A 17341-nucleotide genomic window follows, 5' to 3' on the forward strand; every position below is an offset into this window, starting at 1 on the left:
CGTCCTGCCCGACAGAGCGTTGACTCCACTGGGAGCAGGTTTCAGGCGGGAGGATAGGATGACACACGGCAGGTAACCAGATCCGGCTCGGTGATGATGTGAGGTGTTTGTCCGACAGCCAGATGAGCTGCTTGATGTTTCCACGGCTCTGTTGTTTACAGTGTGAGGTGTGAAAGGCTGCAGGCCACAAACTGAAGCATTGTATTCGTATATGATTCATACACTGCAACCACACTGATACCACACGTGTTATATAAACAAGTTACTGCTATAACATAATAATACTATTAGCACTCCTCCTGTTAGCTATGATAAGCTCATTACCATACAATCATAATGATCAGTGTTTCTGTTGCTCCTCTTGAGTTTGTTGTTGTCACTCAGTACATTTACTCAGTAAAGTACAGTTTTGAGGTATTTGTACTGTACTTGCATTTTGTGCTTCACTTCAACAACACGCGGCAGTACTTCAGATGTACTACAACCTGGATGACTTCGCAGATAAGACACGTAACACTGGTCTTACTACTTTTACACAAAGGATCCACTTCCAGGTTGTTCTGTCGCTGCTGCTTTGGTTGTTGCTATTGTTGATGCTGTTGTTGTTGTTGATGCTGTTGTTGTTGTTGATGCTGTTGTTGTTGTTGATGCTGTTGTTGTTGTTGATGCTGTTGTTGTAGCTGCTGTTGTGGGTGATGATGGTGAGACCTGAGTCCGGCTGATCAAACATTGATAAGTCACACTGATCTTCCATCCCCTGCAGCAGAGCTCAGCCATACCAGCAGCCCCTCTGAGCAGCTAAGGAGGATGTGGGCCCGGGGGCGTGTCACCGCCCGGCTGACTGGGATTCCGGTTTTTCTGGTCGGCACCTCCTGGTTTAAACCGCAGCAGCTCTGAGTCCCGTTTCAGTCTGAGCGCAGCAGCAGCAGCAGCAGGAGCAGAATGGCCTCTAACACCGTCACCATGCAGCACCTCCCCAGCGGGGCCGGAATATGTACGACCATCCCCGACATCCTCTACCTGCCAGAACTGGTAAGAAACAGGTTTTCTCTGTGTGCTGAGCATGGTGTGGTCCCTTTTACGCAGCTTTTACACACAGACGCAAACATCCAGAACAGGATTGTTTTAGATGAAAACACATCTGTAAATCTGACAGATGTGCAGTAAAACAGAAGTGCTTCATGGAAGCTGTTAGTTTCAGAGTGTTGCTCCAAATCAGTGTGATTTGTTTACTCAAGTTAAATCTTTCCTCTGAACTTTTCCCTGCTGTCAGTCTTACCAGTCTGACAGGTGAAATTATTTCACCACGTTTCAGTTCCAGTGAAACTTGAAGAGAGAACATGACTGAACTTTTGACACCCTTGTTTGTGGGTTGATGTTTTGCCTGTTAGACTAATTGCATGACATGACTCCGCTGTGTAATGTTACTGTAACAAGCTGTTTAGTGATTTCCACATTTCTGTCATGGAATCAAGCCTCCAAACCTCTGACCCCAACACGACCTTCACACTGAGTTTGGCCTCAGTGAGTCATAAAAACTGTCTGTTGAAAATCAGACTCATTGCTTTGACACAGCATAAATCCAACACGCCCAGACTCATGATGAATGAGTCTAAGTTCAGACTGCAGCTAACGGAGCTTATTTCAGCACAAACCAACTCACGTTTGCAAAAACCAGAATCTTCCTAGAAATCACAGCTCAGGGCCGGAACCTGGTGCTGACTGGGCTTTCCAGGAACTAAAAGACCCACAGTGGCAGAGTTACTGTTAATGTAGAGGCATCAGGAAAACAGTTTTCCTACATCAGAAAAGCTGCAAAAAAACAAAGTTAAGTATGTGCATGTGAAGGTTAAAGGTCACGGCTGTCAGTCTCAGACAGACGAGATATTATCCTGTAAAGAAGCAGAACGATGGACAGATCAGAGCTGAGGTGAAAGAAAGATGGAGGAAGGTCACGCCCTGTGGGAGGAATGCTGCAGCCACTTCCAGACCAGCTCACACATTAACACCTGAGCAGGTGGAGGAGGGTGGAGCTTCATGAATAATACAACCTGTCAGTCATCGCAGGTGCAGAGCGAACAAAGGCAGTTAGAAAGCTGGCCAGGCTGGAAATACAGGGTGGACAAAATAATAGAGACACCTCAGCTAACAGAAACCATGAAAAACAACAATGTAATCTGTGCACATCATCTGCCACGCTGCAAAAAGTCAGATGTCTAATCCATTCAATCATCTTTACATAACCACAAACATTCCAGCAATGTGCCATGTAATGTGGCTTCAGTCACTCATTTACACACATTTACACAGGGGTGTGTTTTTATTATCCAGTGTGATTTGTGTCAGTCCAGAATCTGGTTCAGCTTATTGGTCTGTGGGAGCCTCACGCTGTTGGTGAATCAGGTTGAATGTCCAGTAAATTCATCATCTGAGAGATGGAACATCTAAATGAACGAGCCATTAATCGGTGACAGTAATTAGTCACAGTGGGTTAAGTTGTGTTGGGGTCTCCTCTCATGTGGCGTCCCTCCTTGCAGGTCTTCGGCGGTCTGGTGTGGATCCTGGTGGCAAGCACGTATGTTTCCCCTCCAAACCCTCTGGGCTGGGTCATGTTCGTCTCCGTCTTCTGCTTCGTGGTAACTTTCATCTGGATGGTGGTGTTCGCCTGCGGGGGTCACAACAACAAAGGGAGCTGGGCTACAGCAGTAAGTCCTCCACACATTTTAGCAAAGGCAGCCAGTTCCTGAAGCGTTTCAGGACACCAGCATTTGGGCCCAGACTCACAGGCAGAACCAAAAACACAGACACTGTAGGAATGAATCCTGAGCTAAACTCCACAGTTTGGTTGACTGTCCTACAGCTGTGGAAAACTGTATTGAAAAAAACTTTTAACCTTTGGTTGAAGTGGTAAAGTTTGATCAGAACCAGTTTCTTTTGAGGAACTGATTTTCACCTGTCAGGGAGAGTAATCACTAGCACAAACTAAACTTCAACATATTTCCTACAGGAACTTCAGTTTTTAAATCTAATTAGAGAAAAATGAGAGATAATGCGATTTCCTCCAGTGACGCAGCAGCTTCAATCCGGATCGTGAAACAGTGTCACTGTGTGTTTTGACTCTGTGCCAGTGCAGACAATGAATGTCGCATTCACCACATAACTGTCAGTGATGTCACCTTTCCCATGTTTCCTCATTCCTCTTCCTCCTCCCACATCAGGACTTCTTGTATCACTTCATCGCCGCCTTCTTCTACCTCAGCGCCTCCGTGAGCTTGGCCACAATCACCCTGGCTATGAAAGACTTAGTCGATAAATACTACAAGCTGGACATCGCTGCAGTGGTGAGTCTGGCTGTTTCATGTTGAAAATCTAATCCACAAAACAAAACCACACAGGGACAAGAGTCTCCTGGATGAGTCCAGAAAAACAAAATATGTGGTTGTTGTTTTGGGTTTTTTTTTTCCAGCTCCAAACCAAAATTCCTGAACTGTCCGAAAGCAGGAAATGGGAGTTTTCATTAATAGCAGGTGTGAATAAGTGCTTACAGATGTTGGTCCAGATTCTGTGCAGCTGTTTCTCAGTGAATGTCAGCTGAAATTTAAGTTTCAGACAGTTTCAGATTTATTCTCAAGAAATTCCATGAACAGCGATGAAATTTTGATGTTTTTGTCTTAAATATCTCAAGAGCACCTGAACACACCAGAGTCGGAGCGTAAGATTTACGTTTAACAGACAGAACTGTCAAAGGCAGGTTTCTGTAAAAAGTCCAGGGACACTCTCTGTGTGATGAACAACTTGTTTCAGCTTGTGGCCCTAATCATATACATTCACATGCTCTGGGGGGTGGATGGTCATGTGGTCACGTGGTTTTGAGCCAATCACATCCTGAAATTAGCAAAAAGACAAAAAGTGCTAATAACTGGCTCAGGGGCGTCACCTGTGTCGTCATAGGCGACCACATGATTTTTAAAATGAAGTTATTCATCGCAGAGAGTGTTGCTCCACTTTTTAACACTTTGTGGCTAATGGGATAATACCAGTCGAAACTGGTTTGGAGCTGAACCCCGATGAGCTTGCTGACCTCTGACCTTTCCTCCAGCACCATCATGGCTTCATGACGTTCTCCGTGTCTCCTCAGGTTTTCTCGTTTGTGACGACTTTACTCTACTTCCTCCACACCATCCTGTCTGCCATGCGGTGGAAATCTTTCTAGAAGTTTCCGCCCTGCAGAGCCTCACGAGCAGCACCAGAACAAAGCCAATGTATTTTTGTTTATTCTGTTTAAATCTTGCTCACAAAGCCGCGACACATGGACATGAAGGGCGAGCTGATGCTGAAGCGAACTGTCAGACTGAGGAAGCTGTGCAGCAACATCTGGACCAGCACAGCCTCTGGACACCTGCAGCTGGATGATGACAGTTCCTCCACCGGCCGACCCTGACGTTTGTGTCAGAGCTGCTTCCTGTCTTCAGCTAACAGACCCACAGACCACATCATACTGTTCCTATATAAACACTGACATGGACCTGATGGACGTTTGGAGGCTTAAATTATTATATTCAGCTCAGTGACAGGCTAGACTTCATGCCAGTGGTGGTAAAAGTACTCAGACTGTAAACCTTCTGATGACTTCCTGTTCCAGTGACAATTAAACAGCAAGTTTCTGGTTTTACTCTCAGCTGATGAAAGAAAAGCTCTAATGAGGCTGCTCCTGTTTCACAGGTTCATTAACTTTATCAAATCAAATCAAACATGATCAGAACAGGAAATGTAACCACAGTGTAAATTATGTTTTTGTACTATAAGTCTTTTTAATTGGGCTGGTCTGTTGTGAAATTTGGAAACTCAGAAAATGAATAAATGTGTTTGTTTTGAAAATCTTATTTTGGTTCCTGACATTGGTTCAGCTTCAGTGTTTGTTTTGTAGAAAAAGCAAATATATGTATACACACACTCCTCTGAACTTAGAGAGGTAATGCATTCACTAACCCTGAAACACCTAAGATCTGGACAGAGAGCTCTGATGTTGTTCCTAGGATCTGTTGGTGCCCCTCTCCCAGTCTGGGGGTCACAGCCCACCATGGGAACCACTGTTGTCTTCACCTTCCACATCTTTTCTAGTTCTCCTTTCAGCCCTTGGTATTTCTCATGTTCCTTCTTCCTGAGGTTTCTATCACTTGGGTTTGCTACATCTACCACTATGGCCTTCTTCTGCTGTTTGTCCACCACCGCTATGTCTGTTTGGTTAGCCATCACCAGTTTGTCGGTCTGTATCTGGAAGTCCCAAAGGATCTTAGCTTGGTCATTCTCCACCAATTGTGGAGGTGTGTCCCATTTTGACCTTGGGACCTCCAGCCCATACTCGGCACAGATGTTCCTGTGCACTACACCGGCCACTTAGTTATGGCGTTCCATGTATGCCCTGCCTGCTAGCATCTTACAACCCGTGTCTCTGTTGTCTTTCAGTCCAGCTTTGTCCAGCAACAGGTGAGATGTTTCAGTATCTTGAAGGTGGCGTCTAGCTTTGTCTTCCACATTCTTGATAAAGGCTCTTAGAGTCCTGCAGAGGGAGCTCCTCTGGTGTCCTACCAACTGCTTTATCTACAGACCATAATAACATGGATGTTAGTTCCTTGGATAAAATTACTTCATCATCCTGTTTGATGGACGGACGTTTTCAGCTTTCACATCACTAACCTCATATAAACAGGTTTTATTTTGCCGTAGCCTAAAACCAGTCAGAGCCAATCAAACTGGGCTGTCATAACTGAAGAGGTCAGGGGTCACTGGGCCTGATGTGACGAGGTATAATGTATACATGGAGGGATCCAGAAAACACCAAAATGAGTGACTTTACTGGCTGAAAAGGCAAAACCTCCTGGATAACAACAGCAGTGAAAGCTCAGCAGTGTGACAGGAGCTGTGACTGCAGAGGACGGTGGGTCAGCACCAGCTACTAAAGCTAACGGGACCTAACAACCAACCGGGCCCAAAGACCCATATAATGGACTGTGTGTCATTAAAACACAAACTGGGCTGTGAGACACGGATCAGACAAACATTTATTCTCTAGACTGGATGAATGAAACAACAGTTTTCGTGTGAACAGACCGAGACTGTGTTTTGTTGCCAGTTTTGAAAATCTGTCTATTCAATCAAACCATGGACACGGAAATAAGTTCACCTGAGGCGGCGTCTGACGCGCGGACTGTGAGGAGTCAGCTGTTCCTGCTGGTTGGTCCATCACTGCTCAGACCGACTGTTCAAGGCCAAACAGGCCTCAGGACACCGGGAAATGTCCCGGACTGGAAACACACTGTGGTTTTCTTCTCAGCCTGCAAATGTTTTTGCACCTTGGACTGAAATCATTTTGTAAACACGGTCAATTAGCTGCTAAAGACTCCAGCTCCAGAGAAAAGTGGGTTAAAGAGGTAAAAAGTCTCCTTCAAGGGTCAGTTCATCCTGGGCCAGATGTTCTAATCACGTCTAAAGAACACAGCTGCAGGATGAGGCGGCAGAACTGGCAACCCAGGGCAGCTCCAACGTCACATGGCTCAGGTCAAACAGAAAGTTAGTCAGAACCAGAGCAGAGCTGCAGCTGAGACGAGTCTGTTTCTGTGTGGAGGAAAATAAACTGAGCTCAAAGATCTTTGTCCACAAAACAGCAGAGACTTTGGAAACACTGGTGAGTACAGAAGGAGCCGGAACAGGGACTCTTCAGCTTTGGCTCCGAAAAATAAACTTTGCCTCTGAAAACAAAACCCAAACTAAAAAATAAAACACTGACATTGAAACATTTGTCCTGATTTTGACATTTGACAATTTCAGACATTGTGAAATAAAAACTACATCTTTTCTTTTTGTTCAGGTCAGTGTTTTTTATTTTGATGCCAAATGTTTTTGTCAGTTTCACTTTTCCGTCACTTTTGGTGCGGAGGGAGGGCTCTGAGGGGGGGCTAAGAAGGGCTGGACCAATGAAATGGTCACACACTCCTTGGTGGAAACATCTGTGTCCGTCAATCATAAATGCCATGAACAACTTCAGCAGGCTTCCTTTTTTAAGGTGGCTCCAGTCATCACCATGAACTGAGCACAGACAGTATTGAGACATGAGCAGCCTCAGTGTGTTTATTAAAGACAGTTGAAGATGTTTTCAACACAGGAGTCAGACTGAACTGTGCTTCATACTTAATATGCAAATGATAAGAAGAACATGTAGGAACCAGGTCCCTTAGCTCCGCCCCCCAGAGCCCAATGAAAAAACATCAACCAAAGCTGAGGAGACTAATTTTATTATTTCTTTATTTTTTTTCCAAATACAAATATTTCAATGTCTGTGTTTTGTTTTTAGTTTGGTGGAGCGTTGTCACCTGAGGATTCTTGATGTTGTTCACTTTCCAGTTCTTCCTGCCATTCAACATGTTTGTCCCTGACATCATTATTGTCAGACTCCTGACTACTTTCTGATCCAGTTATGAGAAATGAGTTAATCCTGTTACTTCTGTCCTCAGTGTGTAGACATGTCTGCTGCCAGCTGTCTGAGATCTGAAGACCAGTTCCTGTGCTCCATCTGTCTGGATGTGTTCACTGATCCAGTCACCACATCATGTGGACACAACTTCTGCAAGAACTGCATCAACCAACACTGGGATGTTAATGACAGGTGCCAGTGTCCAATGTGTAAAAGGGTTTTCAACCCAAGACCTGAGCTGCACATCAACACCTTCATCTCTGGGATGGTTGCTGAGTTCAGACATAGAGCTCAACACAAAGCCAGCAGCAGCAGCTCAGACCAACAAGCTGCCAAACCAGGACAAGTTCCCTGTGACGTCTGTACTGGAACCAAACTGAAGGCCCTGAAGTCCTGCCTGGTGTGTCTGGCCTCCTACTGTGAGACTCACCTGGAGCCTCATCTGACAGCTTCAGGCCTGAAAAGACATCAGCTGATCCAGCCTGTGGACAACCTGGAAGGCAGGATGTGTAGGAAGCACGATAAACCTCTGGAGCTGTTCTGTAAGACCGACCAGACATGTGTCTGCACGATCTGCCTTGTTTTAGACCACAGGACACATGAGTTTGTTCCTCTGAAAGAAGAAGGTGAAGGAAAGAAGGCAGAGCTGGGGAAGACACAGGCTGAAATTCAGCAAATGATCCAGAAGAGACAAGTGAAGATTGAGGAGCTCAAAGAGTCAGTGAGGATCAGTAAAGCAGCTGCAGACAGAGAGACAGCAGAAGGTCTTCAGGTCTTCACTGCTCTGATGCAGTCTGTTGAGAGAGGCCTGGAGCAGCTCATACAGGAGATCGAAGAGCAACAGGAAAGTACAGAGAAACAGGCTGAAGGTTTCATCAAAGACCTGGAACAGGAAATCTCTGAGCTGATGAAGAGAAGCACTGAGGTGGAGCAGCTCTCACACTCTGAAGACCACCTCCACCTCCTCCAAAGCTTCTCCTCCCTGAAAGCTGCTCCACCCACCAAGGACTGGACAGAGGTCAGAGTCCATCCTCCATCACATGAGGGGACTGTGGTGAGAGCTGTGGCTCAGCTGGAGGACACACTCAGGAAACAGACGAAGAAGCTGTTTGAGGCTGAGCTGAAGAGGGTCCAGCAGTTTGAAGTGGACGCGACTCTGGATCCTCATACAGCACATCCTGAACTCATCCTGTCTGATGATGGGAAACAAGTGAGTCATAGTGATGTGAAGAAAAAACTTCCAGACAACCCAGAGAGATTTTCTATCTATGTTAATGTCTTAGGAAAGCAGAGTTTCTCTTCAGGCAGATTTTACTTTGAGGTTCAGGTTAAAGAAAAGACTAAGTGGACTTTAGGAGTGGCCAGAGAGTCGATCAACAGGAAGGGAATAATCTCACTGAGCCCTAAATTTGGTTGCTGGACTATATGGTTGAGAAATGGAAATGAATATGAAGCTCTTGCTGACCCTCCAGTCCGTCTCCCCCTGAGGTCTGGTCCTGAGAAGGTGGGGGTGTTTGTGGATTATGAGGAGGGTCTGGTCTCCTTCTATGACGTAGATGCTGCAGCTCTTATCTACTCCTTCACTGGCTGCTCCTTCACTGAGAAACTCTACCCGTTCTTCAGTCCCTGTAATAATGATGGTGGTAGAAACTCTGCTCCTCTGATCATCTGTCCTGTCAATCAAACTGTCTGATCAGTTTATGATGAAGATTTGCCGCCAATAGAAACATTTATGAATCTGTAGCTTTGACAACCACTGTGCACAGATATACCAAAGGATTTCTACTACAACACTGGCACAGCCATCAATACTATGGCAATGGATTAGAAACCAACCAACCAACCAACAATGACAGGCTGATTATTCTTCTGTCACATCAGTGGCCTCTAAATAGGATCAAACCTCAGAGTGAGAACGTTCCAGAGGAAAAGATTCACTGGGATTTAAGGGAACACGTGTTCACGTACAGTCTGAACCTGTTTCCATCTGAATATGGTTCATGTCTTTCTTTGATGATTTCTATCAGTCAGGGTTTTTCCAACAGTATCAGACTCTGGAACAGATCCAAGTGGTTTTTAGTCCAGTTGGACCTTCAGGAGTTTCTGACGGCTGCTGGAAAACTGGTTTTGCTGCCACAGAAGAAATCACTTCATGATGAAACCAGTTTTCTGTGAAACTCTGTGATCTGATAACTGCACCGACTGTCTACAAGTTTCACTGAGAGGCTTTTGGAACAAAATCCACTGTGATGGGAAATGATTTTTATTATTCTCACTTGTTTTCTTGATTGTACTTGTATTCACAGTTTTCATTTACTGGCTGGTTCATATACTTCACTGAAGACACCATAGATGTCTTGTGTATTTACGTTCAGATCTTATGTTTTATGTTCTCCCTAACACTGTCTCATCTAGTACGAAGCAGGACGCTGTTAACCCAAAGGGACACAGTGTTCCCAAGGTTGTTGGGTGAGGAACATCTGGGAGAAAGGTTCCTCAGGGATGTAGGACATGGGTGTTAGAAACAGACACGTGTAAAAAAGCACAGCCAGGGTGGAGGGTTAACTATGGAATGAGAATATAGGGTTTTGGAATAGAGCCTTATTAGGGAATGACCTTTGTAGTAGAATATGGAAGTAAAGGGACAATGACCTGATTATGTGAGTGATTCTTTGCATTTACTTTTGTTATGACCCTAGGGGTCATCAGGTGTGTTGGTGTGTTGTTGGCTCTCCCCTCCCTATTTCGTGTGTGTGTGACGGATGCGGAAGTGGGCGTGGACGTAGGAAGCCATGGATTGGACTTCCGGGATTGGCCCAACACTTCCAGGAAGGACCATAAGAAGACCACGGACTGTTGTTCGAGAGAGCTATTCTCCCACCTTTGCCATTCCCAGCTATTTGCTAAAGATTTCGATTTCGAGTTAAGATTAGAGTTGTTTTGTTTGAAGATTTTGTGTTGATGATATTTTCGTTGTTTTCGATTAAGAATTTAGACATTTAAGCTACGTTTTGTGTTTTGTTTTCTCCTGTTTGTGTTAGGAGTTTCCAGGCTGACGACCTGTGATTTTGTGTTGTTTCTTTGGATTAGCTGTTATAGGGCTGATTAGTGTTTTTGTTATTTGATCTTTTGTTTGTTTGAGACCATAGGGCTATATTTAGCGTTTGTGTTTGTTTTCCAGTATTCGTATAGTATCATAGGGCTCACGGAGCGTTTTTGTTTGAATAGGGCTAAATTAGCGTTTGTGTTTGTTTTGACCATTCTGTATCGTATTCTGTGTTTCAACAGAATAAAATTTCTTGTTAATTGTACTTCGTATTTTTCCGTATTTGTTGAGAGTGGAAGAGGTTTCGAGAAAAACTCCACAATCGTGTTACGCTCCGGCAACCCCTAGGCTGGGGCGTAACACTTTGCATGTCTGTATAAGTGGTGGCCTCAGCCCAGTAGGAGCTGAGCAACTGGGGATGTTACTGATTGATTATGTTCTGTTCTGTTCCTTTCTTGCTAGAAATAAATCTGAAGACAGTCTGTCTACCACTCTCTTTATTGGTCACCCAAAGGTTTTTGTCACTACACCATCAATCACGGTCCACACACTCACACACTTCGATCTGGGACCAAGAATTAAGAACAAATAAAAACATTTCAACACAAACGTTTCACATCAGCTCGGACTCAGCAGCACGACTCACAGAGTTTAGTTCAAAGATGGTTTTTAATGGCATGAGCCAACAAACAGACGGAGGCAGAAAACTTGGTCCGAGGAGGAAACAAGGTCTTAGGACGGCAACATCCAGTCAAACAGGTTCAGAGCACAGAGTCTGTGAAACAGGTGAGATTCAGGTACACGAGGACAACAACACAGATAAAGGCTGGAACACTGAGGCCACTACGACTCATAAGACTCTCTGGGAAATGACTGCTGGGAAACCTGAGGCACGAACAGAACCCAGAAACCTTCAGCAGACACGAATCAAACATGAGAGAAGCCTGAAGAATAAACACCAGGGGGAGGAGCAGAGGCTGAGAGAGAAGCTGGAGAAGGTAGTGCAGCCCAGGAACAAATCCTGCAACAAGCTGCAGGCTCCCAGCATGGGAGGAGGAAGATGAGGAGGAGAACAGAGTTGAAGAACAACATTGAGGAGCCGACAAGTTCTGCCCGTAACAGCAAACTAAAGCTGGCAGCAGAAACAAGGAAAAACCAGAGCTGACTAAGAAATCTGAAGACACAGGATCTTCTCCAAAATCAGTTCCAGGTGAGAGATAGAAACCTGAAGCAGGAAAAGGAGCTTCAGGCTGAAAAGTCCAAACTTCACCTGCTCCAACAACAACTAGAGGATCAGAGGCTCCAGGCTGTGAAGCAGCATTGAACATTGTTTTTAAAGATGCACTAATAAATATATTTCGTATGAACAATGGATCATGTTAAATCACGTGAAAGCTCAGAGTGATCAACACACAGACACTTTTAGCCTCTTTTAGCTCCTGGTTTTGGTTTGGCAGCACGTTTCCTGCCTGGTTCAGTCTGGTCCCTGATAAATCCACTGTCCACTACCTGCTCAGCAGCAAACAGCAGACAGACACAGTTACAGTGACTCAGGAGCTGATTCAGACATGAGCGTCTCAGTCTGTGAGCTCTGTAGCAGCCAGATGCGGGTCCTCCCTGAGTCCAGCAGAGGTCGCCATCACATCAGAGGGAGGAGAGTTGGTTAAAGGCATGGACAGACTGCACACACCTCTCTACCTCCTCCTCTGTTCTACAACAAGAATGACATGAAAACATCAGAACATCACAGGACAAACACTGAGCTGGACTCTGCTCTGATGATGGGATTCAGGGCTGGACCGAAACAATAATTCAGGCCTGGAATCTGACTCCATCCCAGGCCATGCTCTTCATACAAACCACCAGACCTCTCATTTTGGAGGCTAACCTACTTGTTGATGGGACTAGTTCTAAATTTGGCCACTGTGTCATTTGGGAGGAAGGTTATCCAGATTAGGAAACACAAACATCTGGGACTGACCAACCAGTAGAGTCTATGTGAACACTGAGTCTGGAAGGTCTGTCCTGACAGAGAAAAGTAGGTTAAAGAGGTAAAAGTCTTCTTCAAGGGTCAATTCATCCTGGGCCAGATGTTCTAATCACATCTAAAGAACACAGCTGCAGGATGAGGCGGCAGAACTGGCAACCCAGGGCAGCTCCAACGTCACATGGCTCAGGTCAAACAGAAAGTTAGTCAGAACCAGAGCAGAGCTGCAGCCGAGACGAGTCTGTTTCTGTGTGGAGGAAAATAAACTGAGCTCAAAGATCTTTGTCCACAAAACAGCAGAGACTTTGGAAACACTGGTGAGTACAGAAGGAGCCGGAACAGAGACTCTTCAGCTTTGGCTCTGAAAAATAAACTTTGCCTCTGAAAACAAAACCCAAACTAAAAAATAAAACACTGACATTGAAACATTTGTCCTGAGTTTGACATTTGACAATTTCAGACATTGTGAAATAAAAACTACATCTTTTCTTTTTGTTCAGGTCAGTGTTTTTTATTTTGATGCCAAATGTTTTTGTCAGTTTCACTTTTCCGTCACTTTTGGTGCGGAGGGAGGGCTCTGAGGGGGGGGGGGCTAAGAAGGGCTGGACCAATGAAATGGTCACACACTCCTTGGTGGAAACACCTGTGTCCGTCAATCATAAATGCCATGAACAACTTCAGCAGGCTTCCTTTTTTAAGGTGGCTCCAGTCATCACCATGAACTGAGCACAGACAGTATTGAGACATGAGCAGCCTCAGTGTGTTTATTAAAGACAGTTGAAGATGTTTTCAACACAGGAGTCAGACTGAACTGTGCTTCATACTAAATATGCAAATGATAAGCAGAACATGTGGTAACCAGGTCCCTTAGCTCCGCCCCCCAGAGCCCAATGAAAAAACATCAACCAAAGCTGAGGAGACTAATTTTATTATTTCTTTATTTTTTTCCAAATACAAATATTTCAATGTCTGTGTTTTGTTTTTAGTTTGGTGGAGCGTTGTCACCTGAGGATTCTTGATGTTGTTCACTTTCCAGTTCTTCCTGCCATTCAACATGTTTGTCCCTGACATCATTATTGTCAGACTCCTGACTACTTTCTGATCCAGTTATGAGAAATGAGTTAATCCTGTTACTTCTGTCCTCAGTGTGTAGACATGTCTGCTGCCAGCTGTCTGAGATCTGAAGACCAGTTCCTGTGCTCCATCTGTCTGGATGTGTTCACTGATCCAGTCTCCACACCATGTGGACACAACTTCTGCAAGAACTGCATCAACCAACACTGGGATGTTAATGACAGGTGCCAGTGTCCAATGTGTAAAAGGGTTTTCAACCCAAGACCTGAGCTGCACATCAACACCTTCATCTCTGGGATGGTTGCTGAGTTCAGACATGGAGCTCAACACAAAGCCAGCAGCAGCAGCTCAGACCAACAAGCTGCCAAACCAGGACAAGTTCTCTGTGACGTCTGCACTGGAACCAAACTGAAGGCCCTGAAGTCCTGCCTGGTGTGTCTGGTCTCCTACTGTGAGACTCACCTGGAGCCTCATCTGACAGCTTTAGTTCTGAAAAGGCATCAGCTGATCCAGCCTGTGGACAACCTGGAAGGCAGGATGTGTAGGAAGCACGATAAACCTCTGGAGCTGTTCTGTAAGACTGACCAGACATGTGTCTGCACGCTCTGCTCTGTTTTAGACCACAGGACACATGAGTTTGTTCCTCTGAAAGAAGAAGGTGAAGGAAAGAAGGCAGAGCTGGGGAAGACACAGGCTGAAATTCAGAAAATGATCCAGAAGAGACGAGTGAAGATTGAGGAGCTCAAAGAGTCAGTGAGGATCAGTAAAGCAGCTGCAGACAGAGAGACAGCAGAAGGTCTTCAGGTCTTCACTGCTCTGATGGAGTCTGTCGAGAGAGGCCTGGAGCAGCTCATACAGGAGATCGAAGAGCAACAGGAAAGTACAGAGAAACAGGCTGAAGGTTTCATCAAAGACCTGGAACAGGAAATCTCTGAGTTGATGAAGAGAAGCACTGAGGTGGAGCAGCTCTCACGCTCTGAAGACCACCTCCACCTCCTCCAAAGCTTCTCCTCCCTGAAAGCTGCTCCACCCACCAAGGACTGGACAGAGGTCAGAGTCCGTCCTCCATCGCATGAGGAGACTGTGGTGAGAGCTGTGGCTCAGCTGGAGGACACACTCAGGAAAGAGACGAAGAAGCTGTTTGAGGCTGAGCTGAAGAGGGTCCAGCAGTTTGAAGTGGATGTGACTCTGGATCCTCATACAGCATATTGTAAACTCATCCTGTCTGATGATGGGAAACAAGTGAGTCACAGTGATGTGAAGAAAAAACTTCCAGACAACCCAGAGAGATTTTCTACCGGTTCTAATGTCTTAGGAAAGCAGAGTTTCTCTTCAGGCAGATTTTACTTTGAGGTTCAGGTTAAAGGAAAGACTAAGTGGGATTTAGGAGTGGCCAGAGAGTCTATCAACAGGAAGGGAGAAATCACACTGAGCCCTAAAAATGGTTTCTGGACTATATGGTTGAGAAATGGAAATGAATATGAAGCTCTTGATGGCCCTTCAGTCCGTCTCTCCCTGAGGTCTGGTCCTGAGAAGGTGGGGGTGTTTGTGGATTATGAGGAGGGTCTGGTCTCCTTCTATGACGTAGATGCTGCAGCTCTTATCTACTCCTTCACTGGCTGCTCCTTCACTGAGAAACTCTACCCGTTCTTCAGTCCCTGTAATAATGATGGTGGTAAAAACTCTGCTCCTCTGATCATCTGTCCTGTCAATCAAACTGTCTGATCAGTTTATGATGAAGATTTGCCGCCAATAGAAACATTTATGAATCTGTAGCTTTGACAACCACTGTGCACAGATATACCAAAGGATTTCTACTACAACACTGGCACAGCCATCAATACTATGGCAATGGATTAGAAACCAACCAACCAACCAACAATGACAGGCTGATTATTCTTCTGTCACATCAGTGGCCTCTAAATAGGATCAAACCTCAGAGTGAGAACGTTCCAGAGGAAAAGATTCACTGGGATTTAAGGGAACACGTGTTCATCGACAGTCTGAACCCGTTTCCATCTGAATATGGTTCAGCGGTGGGACGTTAGTCCAGAGGACACGGGGCGGAGGATGGTCCCACACCTCACACACAAACAACACAAACAAAGCACCACATCCCTAAAGTTCTTCATGCTGCTGCACAAACACACGTGTCTTTGAAATGATTCACCTTCAGATTTGGTGATTTCCATCTTTTCTGATAAATGGAAGGATGAATGTTGCTTTAGGATAAATATGCTGCTTCTTTAAAATAGAAAACACTTGGGATCAGCTGGAAAATGCAGTGTCACTAAACTAAACATGGTTTTGCTGCACAGTGTAACAACTACAGCAGTAAAGTTTAACATGTACATAAATGCAGCACAAACATCAGATACACCAGTAACACACTGACAGCGACCAGTTTCCTGCTGTTACTTCTGATACATTTAGTATATTTGGCTGATAATACTTCAATATATTTTGACTTCAATAAGGTTTTAATGCAGGACTTTCACCAAAGTAAAGGATCTAAATACCTCGTCCACCACAGGGTCCGACCTGGAGGAGGTTTTGCTTCAGTGGGTGTTGAGTCCTGTGGATATAGTTCAAATGCATCAGGATGGTTTGATGCTTCTAAAAGATGACAAAGTATTGTCTCAGACAGCAGCGGCTCCTCCAATATACTGTTCATGGTCTTTAACCACATTTAAATTGTGATCTTAAGGTCAGTTTTGTGGCACAGCAGCAGTCCAGCTGCTCTTTGTGTCTCCAGATTAAACTCTGTGTTGGACTTCCTGTCTTATCCCAGGCAGAACCTGACGAAAACAGCAACCGACGTCTAGTTCACGTACTGAAATTATTTCTTTAGCACTTTCTTGTAAACATGAGGAAATTCTCCCAGTCGGCTCCATGACTGAAGCTGTGGGAGTCCTTCCATAGAAATGGATTTCAATGATTTCAATTTACTGATAAACCTTAAATTAAATCCATTTCAATCATTGAAGATATTTGGAAGAAGAAGAATTAGATTTTAGGACATTTTCTTATAAAACTGTGACTTTATTCTGACTTTTTCTTCTAAAATAACAGTATAATAACACAATGCTTTAGCTCTATACGTGTTATTGTACCTCATTAACATCATATTAAAATCCACATCAGAAAATCAGTGGTAACTAACACACACACACACACACACACACACACAAATGTTGGACCTGAAGCTAAAAACTAAATGTAAATGTTTTTTTAATGATGTTAATTTGTCAGATTTGATTTAAAGCTTCAGTATTGATGATAAATCCATGTTTCATGATCTACAAATAAAAACAAGACGTTCACATGATGATGATGGTTCATGGGTCATTTCTGAAGTTTCACAGCTGAAGTTTCTGCTGTTTTCCCTCCACTGACTCAGTCCTGATGTTCCCACAGTGTGAACAGACCAAACCAGATCAGTTCTCAGACCAGATCTGGGCCACCTGCATATGTGGTCCTGGATCCGATTCCTGTCCGATGTGTGAGAGTGCGAGCTCCGTCAGAACGGTCAGATCAGAATCCATGTGGTCGTTTTAACGTCTCCCTCCTCTGCACATGTCGCCTGTCGTCATCATTCAGTGTGGGAAACATCAACACGGAGGAGGGGGGGCAGTGGAGAGACCAGGACGCTTCACATTGGTTGGACATTTATGGAGAAGCTTCTGATGGAGCCAAACTGGAAGGAACATATGGGAACCCAGCAGCTTTGGAGGAACCTGAGCACAAATTATGTTGTTGTTCT

The 17341-nt window shown here is 44.8% G+C and overlaps 3 protein-coding genes across 3 annotated transcripts; all 3 read left to right on the forward strand.

The window, feature by feature from the left end:
* The first annotated feature begins 922 nt into the window (after positions 1–922).
* Positions 923–4896, forward strand: LOC113128354 (myelin and lymphocyte protein-like). The gene is made up of 4 exons (XM_026303625.1): positions 923–1032; positions 2538–2705; positions 3219–3341; positions 4139–4896. Exons 1-4 carry the CDS (start codon positions 943–945, stop codon positions 4211–4213), a joined length of 456 nt encoding a protein of 151 aa, XP_026159410.1. The 5' UTR covers positions 923–942; the 3' UTR covers positions 4214–4896.
* A 1301-nt stretch (positions 4897–6197) lies between these two features.
* Positions 6198–10782, forward strand: LOC113127971 (E3 ubiquitin-protein ligase TRIM39-like). The gene is made up of 2 exons (XM_026302949.1): positions 6198–6685; positions 7512–10782. Exon 2 carries the CDS (start codon positions 7521–7523, stop codon positions 9162–9164), a length of 1644 nt encoding a protein of 547 aa, XP_026158734.1. The 5' UTR covers positions 6198–6685; positions 7512–7520; the 3' UTR covers positions 9165–10782.
* A 1857-nt stretch (positions 10783–12639) lies between these two features.
* LOC113127972 (E3 ubiquitin-protein ligase TRIM21-like) lies at positions 12640–16819 on the forward strand. The gene is made up of 2 exons (XM_026302950.2): positions 12640–12821; positions 13651–16819. Exon 2 carries the CDS (start codon positions 13660–13662, stop codon positions 15301–15303), a length of 1644 nt encoding a protein of 547 aa, XP_026158735.1. The 5' UTR covers positions 12640–12821; positions 13651–13659; the 3' UTR covers positions 15304–16819.
* The last annotated feature ends 522 nt before the right edge of the window (positions 16820–17341 follow it).

Source organism: Mastacembelus armatus, chromosome 1, assembly GCF_900324485.2.
Source record: "Mastacembelus armatus chromosome 1, fMasArm1.2, whole genome shotgun sequence".
Taxonomy (NCBI): Eukaryota; Metazoa; Chordata; class Actinopteri; order Synbranchiformes; family Mastacembelidae; genus Mastacembelus; species Mastacembelus armatus.